This window comes from Psammomys obesus, unplaced genomic scaffold, assembly GCF_907164565.1.
Source record: "Psammomys obesus unplaced genomic scaffold, mPsaObe1.curated_primary_1811, whole genome shotgun sequence".
NCBI lineage: Eukaryota > Metazoa > Chordata > Mammalia > Rodentia > Muridae > Psammomys > Psammomys obesus.
The window spans coordinates 10,107,610-10,120,781 of NW_026596125.1; the positions used below are offsets into that span (position 1 = coordinate 10,107,610).

Below are 13,172 nucleotides of genomic sequence, written 5' to 3' on the forward strand. Positions count from 1 at the left end.
CTTTTCCCTGAACCTCAGTTTTATCATCTTAAATAAGAAGAATGAATTCTAATGGAGTTCCCAGTTAAGATCTGTGAATAGATTAAAGCCGCCAATTTTGCGGATTTCATCTCTGTCACATGAGGTCCCCACCCCAACACTAGGATACAGCCTGAACAAACTTGAGATATTAAACTCCTACAATTCCCTGACTGTTATGGGATCATGCCTTCCCAGAAACTCTAGCCAGTCTATGTATTATAAGTCAAGGGAAAATATTAGTGTGTGTTCAAAGCTCGTCTTTCATTTGACTCCTTAAGCCTTTCTGATGTCTTGAGACTGGCAGCCAAGAATGTTTGCTAGGCAGTCAGCAGCCTCCACTTGATAATACTCATCCGTACAGTTGATTTCTTAAGCTGCAATAATGGGCCTTGTCCTCTATGTGCACAGCTGATGGTTAGAAAATCATGAGATGGCAGGCACCTTAACACTCACTAACTTATTTTTGCATCTCTTATCCTTGCTTTCCTTTATGGAGTTTTAGGTAGCCATCGTGGTTAGCCAAAGCAAGACAGAGTCACAGCAAGAATCAGTAGCAAGCTATATAGTCATATATTACCTTACGCTTGTTGGTTGGACACACATAGAGATAGCTCAAAATTGTCTTCAACCCCACCTTATCATTCAGCTTTTCATAGGTTGTCCCATAATCGGTTGACCTGTAATTCAAAAGAAGCTTTAATGAGCACAGAGGTATACGTCATTTGGCTGCTTGTCAGTGTAATGCATGTTTTACATAGCAGAATGGCTCTCAGGAGGCTTCTAAATGATTCATGCAGTGTATAATGATGCTTAATTATGTACACAGTAGCATCATGTGAGTGGTTAACATTTGCATTTAAATTGAATTGGTAAAAATTAAAACCCCACCCCTCCACAGCTCCTTAAAGCGTGCACTTGCATAATGGATGAGATTCATTCACAGAGATTAAGAAACGAGGACAACCCTAGAATTGACCACAAAGATAAAAGTACTTTTAGTTAGATATGACATTTATAAACTTTTGCTTTATCTCTAACACAGTACAAAATCAGGGTGTCCTGATTCATCTACACACTGTTTTCATTCATGAGTCATAGGATATATGGACTGTTAGTTCTATCCAAGGTCATTTGGTCTCTGTTCATGATTTAAAAGCAAGGAAATGTCTTTGGAACAAGTAAAATTTCACACCCTTTCTGATGCCCTTATCTAGCCCTAAGCTGCATGAGTTATGAGGTCATCAACTTTTGGCCCAGAGGTTCTTGTCAGTATTTAACCATTTATCAACAAGCTACTAATTCAGATTAAATAAATCAGGTTTAATGGACTTTTTAATGTAGTTCTACTTTGTAGTCTAAATTTTTAATTCTATGGCATCATCCTGAGATGGTACAGCAGAGTGGGAGCTATCTGAGTTTGAATACAGTGGCAACGCAAACAGATAAAGGATCTATGCAAACAAAACAGCTACAAATGCGCTATTGAGAATTTTAATCCAGGTTCTGGCCCTCTGTCCTGGGTTGCTTTAATTTTAATTCAGCTTTTAGAAAATCAGTATTGAAGGATATAGCTCCCTAATTTCTTCTCAGCATCCTTTTCTCACAGAGAAAGTTTACAGTGAAATCCATTGTGTTTTCCTGATTTGTGGTGCTAATAAAATGCAGCCGACTCCGTGCTCAGCTGCACAATGCAGCTCACAGGCCTTCTCAAGTACCTTACCTACAGCTCACCTGCACAACAAAAAGTAAACAGGCAGAATGTGCTATGAGCAATGAAAGAGATACATGCTAATAATACCTAGAGAACGATGTTGCTTTAATTTGCAAAGCAAAACAATAGCATCTTAATTTACTTTTGATGTTGATGAGCCACAAACACCTACAGGACACAGCGAGTGACAGTGAAGGCAGCTGCACTAACTGCCTCACTGCTAGACCTTCGGGACCAAGTCTGACCACTAGGGAGATGGTCAGTCATTAAAGAGCTTGCCACACAAGCTCTTTAACGTTATGAGCCTCAATGTGGCATAAACATTTGTTCCAGCACAGCGTGTGCAAAGTCAGGTATAGGAGAGTCAGGTAGATCCCAGCAGTTTCTGTCTATCAGGCTTAGGTGCAATTAGCTCCATGTTCAGTAACTGATCCTGCCTCAAAAAGGTAAGGTGGGGAGTGACAAAGGAAAATATAGAGTGTTAGCTTCTTACTTCCACATGCTCACACATGCGCGCGCGCGCGCACACACACACACACACACACACACACACACACACACACACACACACACACACACACCCCTGCATAGACTGCACAAACTCACCCCAAAACAAGATGGAAAGCAGTTGAGAACCTGCTGCTGCTGCTGTCTGGCCTTCGCATGCACATGCGCACTGTGTGGACACACCACACACAGCCTCCTCGGGTCTGGGCACTGACTCCACAACTACGCAAGAGTACTACCGGAATCAAGAATTTATTCTGACCTGCTCTTGAGGATGGTTCACATGAAAATATCCCACAGAGGATAAGTACCCAAAAGCCAGCGCCTTCTGGGGTTTAGGTAGCGTCCCACAGCACGGAGGAATTAGCATTGAGAAAAACAACTTGAAAGAATTGGAATGTTTTCAAAGGAGACAACTTAGGAAGAGGACGTAGGCGTAATCTCAGGGACTGAAAATGAGCCTGTGCAAACACAACGCATAACCAGGTTTCCTCAGGACCGGTCTCTGGACGTCCGCATCAGACAGGCATCCCTTGACAGCAAGGAAAGCCAGAGCAGCCACCACAATTCATTCACAAACCACAAAAACATTTCGTTACATTCCTTTTATACCACTCCTTTTTTTAAACTCCTCAAATTCCCACTATATATGAGGAGGCACTTCGCTACTTTTAAAGAGATATTAATGTTTCTTTTCTCACACAGCCCATGATTGATGTTTGAATTTTTTCAACCTAGCCATCCTCAGCTGGCATTTCTCTGCTCTGACTTCCTTGTCTCCTAGATTTTGTTAGCTTTTTTCAGGTCCGTGTGTGTGTGTGTGTGTGTGTGTGTGTGTGTGTGTGTGTGTGTGTTCATGTTTAACTATTATCCTAACATGAGATGTAACAGAGTGAATAACTCAGATTTACATTGGCAAAATTAAGAAAAAAAATCACTGTCTATGTCTGAGCAATACTTGGTGTTCAAGAACAAACAAACATGCAGAAGCTCTCTGGCGGTCGATGAAAGAATGATGAAATGTGTCATTGTTGGCACATTAGTGAGTCTCTCTAGTGACGGATGAAAATACAGAACTTCACTGGAGACAGAAAGGAGGCTTGGCTATTCCAGTAAAGTACTGGAATAGGAACCTAGAGGGGTGGAGCACAGCATGTATTGGGTGGAATGAAGAGGTTTCTATTTAAAAAAAATAACTTCAGAACCAAAATATTCTGCAACATCAAACGAGAATTGTTTCTATAAACATCCTCTGCTGAAGCACGAGCAGGTGCTTCTGTGCATGCATGTGTGTGTGTGTGTGTGTGTGCATGCACGCCTATACACAGGCATATACACATGTGTGCCTGTGCATGTGTATATGCACACATTCATGTTTGTGTGTGCTTGTGTGTTCATGTGAGTATGTGTGTGTGCATTTGCCTGTGTGTGTGTGTGTGAGAGAGAGAGAGAGTACATGAGAATGTGTGTTTTTAACTGGTATTGTAACAGGGAAAGATGTAATCGAGTCAGCAGCACACACCTACATTAACAAATATTTTTCAATACTTCTTTATTGGGCACATTTCCCCTGTTACATGTCTTCCCCGTGGGCCTAGACCTTCTAAGGTATCTGCAATTATTTTTGTCTGATTTCTAACATCTTGTTTATACAAAGCTGAAAAAGATATTCAAAATTAACTCTCCATTTCCAGAAGTTCAGATAGATATCATAGCTCTTGCAACAATAAATTCTTATAAAAATAAATGATAGTGTGTTTCACCCTTCGCCATGTAGCTTTTGTCACGTGTTTTGCAAATGCAATGGAAATATTGGTAAGGGCCTTGGGCGGAGCTTACATTGGCATGGCAGTACAGAAATCACAAAGCTAAACTCTGCAATCCAGAAGGTCATTGCCCTCTTGTCTGAATCGCTGCTCCTCCAGCCTTACCACCATAGCTTCTCAGCTAGTCACACTTTGATTTTCCTAACCTCAGTAAAGGTTCAGGGTGGACACAGCAAAGGTCCTCAAAAAGCTTGTTCAGGCGCTAAGATTGGTACAAGTGCTGCTTGACCAATGTTTATTCAGAGCAGCTTGCATTCAAGTAGGGAGATGGTGACTGCAAAAGTTGCTCTGTGCCCTGGAAATAATCTTTGGTGCCCATAGGAATCATAGCACTGATTTCTCCACAGAGGTGCTTCTGGAAATGGGAGGACCCTAAAAAGATGGACTCAGAATGAGTAGAGGGGATGAACAGGTTCAGCAGCAAGCTGATGGGGAGCCGAAGTAGCCATTGTTAAATTTATTAAATGGTGTCTCTGAAAATGGGAAAAGGGCATAGTTTTTAAAATCAAAATGTTGGGAAATGATTGAGTAGGGGAAATTTAATGGTCCTTTACATTAAACTTTTTCACAAATTTTTTTTAAACTAATATAGACTAACCCCTTTCCTTGTGTCGTACATGTAGCCTTTTCTAAATTTATTTGATTACATAACATATTCTTAAGTGATATAAAATCTGATTAGTGTCCTAAGCATCACATTTTGGGAAAAGAATATCCTTGAAAAGGAGTAAAACCACAACTATAAAATGAGTTTTATAATGAAAGATTAAAAAAAAGTAAAATTTAGAAACAGAATTGTCAACCTTTGCTAACTGCATAGTGAATATAACTATAAAGATGAAACCAAAACAAATAAAAGGATATGGTTTTAGAATATGTACCACCTCTACAGTAGGGTATATGTAGCCTTGGACGCCCAGGTTGTATCACTTCAAAGGACGTTATGAAGCAGACATTTGTACCTGCCGCACTTCTTTGCAGACTGCTCTGTCTATAGAGTAAAACAACAACAACAACGAAAACCCATAGGTGTTTAAAATACCTGTACTGTTCCAAAGAAGCTGGGAGCCTTAAAAAATCATTTCAGGAAAAAGCATGGGCACATGATGAAATACAGTCTTGCTGGTCTCATTTTACTTTTGATCTTTAATCCCCCTGGCTGGTCATAACAGTGACTTTTAGAATATTTTGAAAGCATGGCCCTTCCTATCTGAGTATTTACTAAATACGTATACGTAGTGCTGGTATGAAGTAAAAATTAAAACACACCAGAAGCATCCTGCCTATCTCCAGGAGGTTATGATCTCTTGAGGACCAAATTTTTTCCATGTTGCTTGAAGGAGGGAACAGAACAGAACATGCTATGACAAGCACCACCAAGAAGTAGAGGAAATAAAAGATTGGATGTCCACTATTATCATGGAACATGAGCAAATGATAAAACCAAAAAAAGCATAGCATCATTTGTAAATTAAATTAGTCTCTATTAATTTAGTAAAAATACTTAGTATTTATGGCAAACACATATGAGCAGCTCTGAAATGTAGCTTTCATTGTTCATTTTTATAAGGGATTCTCCTTGATTGTTTTCTGTGTTCTTTGACCAGTGTTTACCACTACCCAAAATTTTTGTGCACCAAAGGGCAATCTTAAACACTGAAAACTATTTTGATTTAGTTTGATGGCAAGATATTCATAAAGCTATTATTATATCTTTAAATGAGACAGAGACAGACAGACTGACTGACTGACTGAGGCAAAGCACCACTATGTAGCACTGACAGTCCTGGAACTTAAAGGTAAAACAGGATTGCCCTGAACTCACAGAGATGTTCACCAGCCTCTGCCTTTGCCTTCCAAGTGCCAGGGTTAAAGGCATAAGGCACCATGCCAGGCAACGTTAATATGCTTGTCTGACTTCTGTTGCAGAATAAATTGCCATACTTAAGAACCACAACACATAAAAAAATCAGACTTTGTTGAATTCAAACTCTTCACCTCCAGAATTCTCTCAGTTGAACAGGAATATTAATCACATGTTACAGATACTAGGCAAACAGATAGCAAGTCACCTAAAGACAAGGGGTTGGTGAAGATGATTTCCCATCTGTAGGCTGCTGTTCTGTTCTATTGACAGTGTCCTTTCAGTTACAGAAGCTTCTCGGTTTCATGAGATCCCATTTATTAATTGTTATCTCAGAGCCTGTCCAATTGCTGTTCTGCTCAGGAAGTTGTCTCTTCTGCCAATGAGTTCCACTTTGTCTTCTTCTTTTTTTTTAATTTTATTTTTTTTATCAGTTACATTTTATTAACTCTATATCCCAGCCGTGTCCTGATCCCTCATTCCCTCCCAGTCCCTCCCTCCCTCATCTCCACCATGCCCCTTGCCAAGTCCACTGATAGGGGGGACCTCCTCCCCATTCATCTGATCCTGTTTTATCAGGTATCTTCAGGACTGGCTGCAAAGCTCTCCTCTGTGGCCTAACAGGACTGCTCTTCCCTTGGGGGGTGGGGAGGCCAAAGAGCCAGTCATTGAGTTCCTGTTAGAAATAGTCCTTGTTCCCCTCACTATGGGAAACCAATTGGTTACTGAGCTACCACAGGCTACATCTGAGCAGAGGTTCTAGGTTACATTCATACATGGTCCTTGGTTGCATGTCAGTCTCAGAAAAGACCCTGTGCCCAGATATATTTGGTCCTTGTGGAGCTCCTATCCTTTCCTCATCAGACTAACTCCCCTTCTTTCTTATGATTCCCTGTACTCTGCCAAAGGTTTGGTCATGAGTCTTTGCTTTGAAAACACTGCTAGTTAGAGTTTTTCAAATGTGCTCAGTAGACTCCTGTCAATGTTCAATGTGCATCCCATCTGTCTTTCAGAAAGAGGATTGATAATCTTACCCCATGTCTGCTCTCTTGATTATCATTTTTAGGTGTATAGATTTCATTATGTTTATCATATCTTATAGGTCTATATAAGTGAGTATATACCGTGTTTGTCTTTCTCCTTCTGGGATATTTCACTCAGGATGATCTTTTCTAGATCCCACCATTTGCCTGCAAATTTCATGATTTCCTCCTTTTTGATTGCTGAGTAGTATTCCATTGTGTAAAAATACCACAATTTCTGTACCCATTCCTCCGTTGATGGACATCTGGGTTGTTTCCAGGTTCTGGCTATTACAAATAAAGCTGCTATAAACATGGTTGAGCAAATATCCCTTTTGTGTACTTGAGCAAACTTTGGGTATATACCTAGCAGTGGTATAGCTGGGTCTTGAGGAAGCACTATTCCTAATTGTCTTAGAAAGCACCAGATAGATTTCCAGAGTGGTTGTATCAGTTTACATTCCCACCAGCAGTGGAGGAGGGTTCCCCTTTCTCCACAACCTCTCCAGCATGTGTTGTCCCTTGAGTTTTTCATCTTGGCCATTCTGATGGGTGTAAGGTGATATCTCAGGGTCGTTTTGATTTGCATTTCCCTGATGGCTAATGAGGATGAGCATTTCTTTAAGTGTTTCTCTGCCATTCGATATTCCTCTGTCGAGAATTCTCTGTTTAGCTCTGTTCCCCATTTTATAATTGGATTACTTGGTTTGCTGCTTTTCAGCTTCTTTAGTTCTTTGTATATACTCGATATTAGTCCTCTGTCAGATAAAGGGTTAGTGAAGAATCTTTCCCAATCTGTAGGCAGGCGTTTTGTTTTGATGACAGTGTCCTTTGTTTTACAGAAGCTTTTCAGTTTCATGAGGTCCCATTTATTGATTGTTGCTCTTAGAGCCTGTGCTGTTGGTCTTCTGTTCAGAAAGTTGTCTCCTGTGCCAATGAGTTCTAGGCTGTTCCCCACTTTTTCTTCTAACAGATTTAGAGTATCAGGTTTTATGTTGAGGTCTTTGATCCACTTGGACTTTAGTTTTGTGCAGGGTGATAAATATAGATCTATTTTCATTTGTCTGCATGTGGACATCCAGTTGGACCAGCACCATTTGTTGAAGATGCTGTCTTTTTTCCATTGAATGGTTTTGGCTTCTTTGTCAAAAATCGAGTATTCATAGGTGTGTGGGTTTATTTCTGGGTCTTCTATGCGGTTCCATTGATCCTCCTTTCTGTTTTTGTGCCAATACCATGCAGTTTTTATTACTATTGCTCTGTAGTACAACTTGAGATCAGGGAGGGAGATACCTCCAGATGATCTGTTGTTGTACAGGATTGTTTTGGAGATTCTGGGTTTTTTGTTTCTCCATATGAAGCTGAGAATCTTTTTTTCAAGGTCTGTAAAGAATTGAGTTGGTATTTTGATGGGAATTGCATTGAATCTGTAGATTGCTTTTGGCAGGATGGCCATTTTCACAATGTTAATCCTACCAATCCATGAGCACGGGAGATATTTCCATCTTCTGAGATCTTCTTCAATTTCTTTCTTCAGAGACTTGAAGTTTTTCTCAAACAGGTCTCTCACTTGCTTGGTTAGTGTCACCCCAAAGTACTTTATGTGGTTAGTGGCTATTGTGAAGGATGTTGTTTCCCTAATTTCTTTCTTGGCCATTTTGTCTTTGGTATACAGGAGGGCTTCTGATTTTTTTGAGTTGATTTTGTATCCTGCCACTTTGCTGAAGGTGTTTATCAACTAGAGGAGTTCTCTGGTTGAATTCTTGGGGTCGCTCATATATACTACCATATCATCTGCGAATAGTGACACTTTGACCTCTTCCTTCCCAATTTGTATCCCCTTGATCTCCTTTAGTTGTCTTATTGCTCTGGCTAGGACTTCAAGTACAATGTTAAAGAGCTATGGAGAGAGTGGGCAGCCTTGTCTTGTCCCTGATTTCAGTGAGATTGATTTAAGTTTCTCTCCATTGAGTTTGATGTTGGCTATAGGCTTGCTGTATATTGCCTTTACTATGTTTAGATATGTGCCTTGTATTCCTGATCTCTCCAAGACTTTAAACATGAATGGGTGTTGGACTTTGTCAAATGCTTTTTCAGTATCTAAGGAGATGATCATGTGGTTTTTCTTCTTCAGTTTGTTTATGTGGTGGATTACATTGATGGATTTCCGTATGTTGAACCACCCTTGCATGCCTGGGATGAAGCCTACTTGGTCGTGGTGGATGATATCTTTGATGTGTTCTTGGATTAGGTTTGCAAGTATTTTATTGAGTATTTTTGCGTCAATGTTCATAAGAGAGATAGGTCTGAAGTTCTCTTTTTTTGTTGGGTCTTTGTGTGGTTTAGGTATCAGGGTGACTGTTGCTTCATAGAATGAGTTTGGTAATGTACCTTCTGTTTCTATTTTGTGGAATAGTTTGAGGAGAATTGGTGTGAGCACTTCTTTGAAGGTCTGGTAGAATTCTGTGCTGAAACCATCTGGTCCAGGGCTTTTTTTGGAGGGGAGACTGTGAATGACTGCTTCAATTTCCTTGGGGGATATAGGGCTGTTCAGTCTTTCTACCTGATCTTGACTTAATGTTGGAAGATGGAATCTATCAAGAAAATTGTCCATTTCATTTAGATTTTCAAATTTTGTGGCATATAGGCTTTTGTAGTATGACCTAATGATTGTTTGAATTTCCTCTGTGTCTGTAGTTATGTCACCCTTTTCATCTCTGATTTTGTTGATTTGGATAGATTCTCTCTGCTTTTTAGTTAGTTTGGCTAAGGGTTTGTCTATCTTGTTGATTTTCTCAAAGAACCAGCTTTTTGTTTCATTGATTCTTTGAATGGTTTTATTTGTTTCTAATTGATTGATTTCAGCCCTGAGTTTGATTATTTCCAGCCTTCTGCTCCTCTTGGGTGTATCTGCTTCTTTTTTTTCTAGGGTTTTCAGTTGGGCCTTTAAATTGTTTGTATGTGATGTTACGAATTTCTTCTTGCAGGCACTTAGTGCTATAAATTTTCCCCTGAGCACTGCTTTCAATGTGTCCCATAAATTTGGGTATGTTGTGCCTTCATTTTCATTGAATTCTAGGAAGTCTTTAATTTCTTTCTTTATTTCTTCCTTAACCCAGCTGTCATTGAGTAACAGGTTGTTCAGTTTCCATGTGCGTGTAGGCTGTTTGTTATTTATGTTTTTGTTGAGGTCCAGCTTAAGTCCATGGTGGTCAGATAGAATACAAGGGATTATTTCAATCTTTTTGTATCTGTTGAGGCTTTCTTTATGACCAACTATATGGTCTATTTTGGAGAAGGTTCCATGCGGTGCTGAAAAGAAGGTATACTCTTTTGAGTTTGGATGAAAAGATCTGTAGACGTCTATTAGGTCCATTTGATTTAGGGTCTCTGTAAGTGTTTTTATTTCCCTATTTGTTTTCTGTCTAGTTGATCTGTCCCTTGGTGAGAGTGGAGTGTTGAAGTCTCCCACTATTAGGGTTTTAGGATCAATGTGTGATTTAAACTTTAATATTGTTTCATTTACGAATGTAGGTGCTCTTGTATTTGGGGCATAGATATTCAAAATTGTGATGTCCTCTTGGTGGATTTTTCCTTTGATGAGAATATAGTGGCCGTCCTTATCTTTTTTTATTAACTTGGGTTGAAAGTCTATTTTATTAGATATTAGGATGGCTACTCCCGCTTGTTTTCTGGAACCATTTGCTTGAAAGACATTTTTCCAGCCCTTTACTCTGAGGTAGTGTTTATCTTTGTTGCATAGGTGTGTTTCTTGGATGCAACAGAATGATGGATCCTGTTTCCGCAACCATTCTGTTAGTCTGTGTCTTTTAATTGGGGAGTTGAGTCCGTTGATGTTGATAGAAACTAGTGACCAACAATTGTTACTTACTTTAGATATGGTGTTGGTGGTGTCACTGAGTTTCATTGCTTGTCTTCTTTTGGTTTTTTTGTTGTGTAGTTATCTATTTCCTCTGTTTCCTTCGATGTAGTTGTTTTCTTTGGTTTGGAGTTTCCCTTCTAGTAACTTCTGTAGAGCTGGGGTACTATGTAGATATTGTTTAAATTTGGTTTTGTCTTGGAATATCTTAAATTCTCCGTCTATGTTGATTGAAAGTTTTGCTGGGTATAGTAGTCTGGGTTGGAATCTGTGGTCCCTTAAGGACTGTATGATTTCTGTCCAGGCCCTTCTGGCTTTCATAGTTTCTGTTGAGAAATCTGGTGTGATTCTGATAGGTCTACCTTCATATGTTACTTGGCCTTTTTCCCTTGCTGCTTTTAGAATTTTTTCTTTGTTTTGTAGGTTCAGTGTTTTGACTATGATGTGACGTGAAGAATTTCTTTTCTGGTCTAGTCTACTTGGTGTTCTGTAGGCCTCTTATGGCCATCTCCTTCTTTAAGTTGGGAAAGTTTTCTTCTATAATTTTCTTGAAAATATTTTCCGGACCTTTGAGCCTGATGTCTTCTTTTTCTTCTACTCCTATTATTCTTAGGTTTTGTCTTTTCATGGTGTCCTTGATTTCTTGGATGTTTTGTGTTTAGAACTTTTCTGATTTTATTTTTTTCTTTGAGAGACGTGTAAATTTCCGCAAGTGTATCTTCGGCTCCTGAGATTCTTTCTTCCATTTCTTGTATTCTGTTGGTGATGCTTACCTTTGTAGTGCCTGATCTTTTCTCTATGTTCTCCAGCTCCTGGTTTTTCTCTATTTGTGTTTTCTTTATTGATTCTAATTCTGTTTTCATGTCTTGCACCATTTCCTTCATCTGTTTGAATGTGGACTCCTGCTTTTCAATGATAGCTTCTATTATTTTGTCCATTTCCTCTCTATGTATCACTAATTGTGACTCTACTTCTTTGGGTATGATTGCCTGTATTTCTATGAGAGCTTTGTTTATTTCTTCTTTATTTGCCTTCATTTGTGTGGACATTTCTTTGAGAGCTTTGTGCATTTCTTCTCTGTTTGCCTCAATTTTCGTGGCCATTTCTCTGAGAGCACGATTTGTTTCCTCTTGGTTAGTCTCGATTTCTTTGGTTATTTCTCTGAGGGCTTTGTTCATTTCATCTCTAGGGGCCTCTAATAGCTGGAGAAACATAGTTTTGAGGTTGTTTTCTTGTATATCTAGTGAATTGAAGTGTCCATTGTTTTGTGGGGTTGCTGGTGAGGTCATTATGTCCTGATTTTTGTTGGGAGTGTTCTTACATCTGCCTCTAGCCATCTGGTTATTTATAATCCTCACTGGTTGTTCCTCGAGATTGTAGTTTGGGCTATGATCCTCTCTTTCTGTTTTCTGGACTGTTTTTTCAGGAAGATGAGAGAGGTTCACTGCTTTGGGAGTGTGCACTGTGTTTTCAGTTTTGCCTAAGTAAAGAATGTGACGCTGGCGCTATTCGCGTGTGCTTTTAGCGGGCGCAGTGTGCATGCGCGGATTCTCTGACTATTGCAGTGGCCTGCAAGCCACTATTACGCAGTTCTGACTGAGATCCAGGGATTGTTTGCCTGGATTACACTGGTGGACCCGCAAGGCAGAGGCTTCAATGTTGGGGTCGCTATCCCAAGAATCCCTATGATGCCCACACTAGGGGTGTGGGTGGCAGGGATCTCGTCTGGTTGCTTCTGTGGAGAGGCCCTGGGTCTGGGGCAATCTCTCCCTAGAAGGCTCACTCACTCTCTTGCAGGACCATTTGGAATGCACAGGGGTTCCCCTTGCTCACTACTCTCTGTTTTGGTCCTGCTGCGGAAGTGCACGGATAGGCTAACAGTCAGCTCTGTGACACTGGCCATAGGACTCGGTGTCCACCTTTCCTGTGTGCTGCCTCTTTGTCCTTTCCCTCTGCCAGGAGGGGTTATGTTGACTGGTCCCTGGCTGGCACAGGAAAGAGTTAGGTTGAGTGTACTCAATCCCAGATCCCGGGCCCAGATCTTTCTGCCAGAAGCAGCCTAGCGGTAGAATCTATGTTTGCTGATCCCAAGAGAGTCCCGGGTAGGGTTGAGTGTCCTCAGATCCAGAGCTTGGGTTTCTTTACTAGGGGCTGCTGGGTGAGCTGGAGAGAGGGTGCTGTGTCCTTGGCAGGCTGCCTCTCTGTCCTTCCCCTCTGACCTTCTCCTCTTCTAGGGCAAGCTTATGGAGGTGCTCTCAGGGGAGTGCCAGCAGGGGTTGGGGCTTCTCAGTGGGATCCTGAGCCCTGAGCCAGCAGCGTTTCTCTGCCGGGGGGGGGGGGG

General features: G+C 40.6%; 1 protein-coding gene across 6 annotated transcripts in view; it reads right to left on the reverse strand.

The window, feature by feature from the left end:
- The window catches only part of Sorcs1 (sortilin related VPS10 domain containing receptor 1), a 512,909-nt gene that overhangs the window by 228,377 nt on the left and 271,360 nt on the right, over positions 1 to 13,172 (reverse strand). For all 6 annotated transcript variants that reach the window (XM_055591505.1, XM_055591507.1, XM_055591508.1 and 3 more), the window contains exon 3: positions 599 to 698. In XM_055591505.1, the coding sequence (XP_055447480.1) occupies positions 599 to 698 (100 nt within the window). The remainder of the gene's footprint in view (positions 1 to 598; positions 699 to 13,172) is intronic.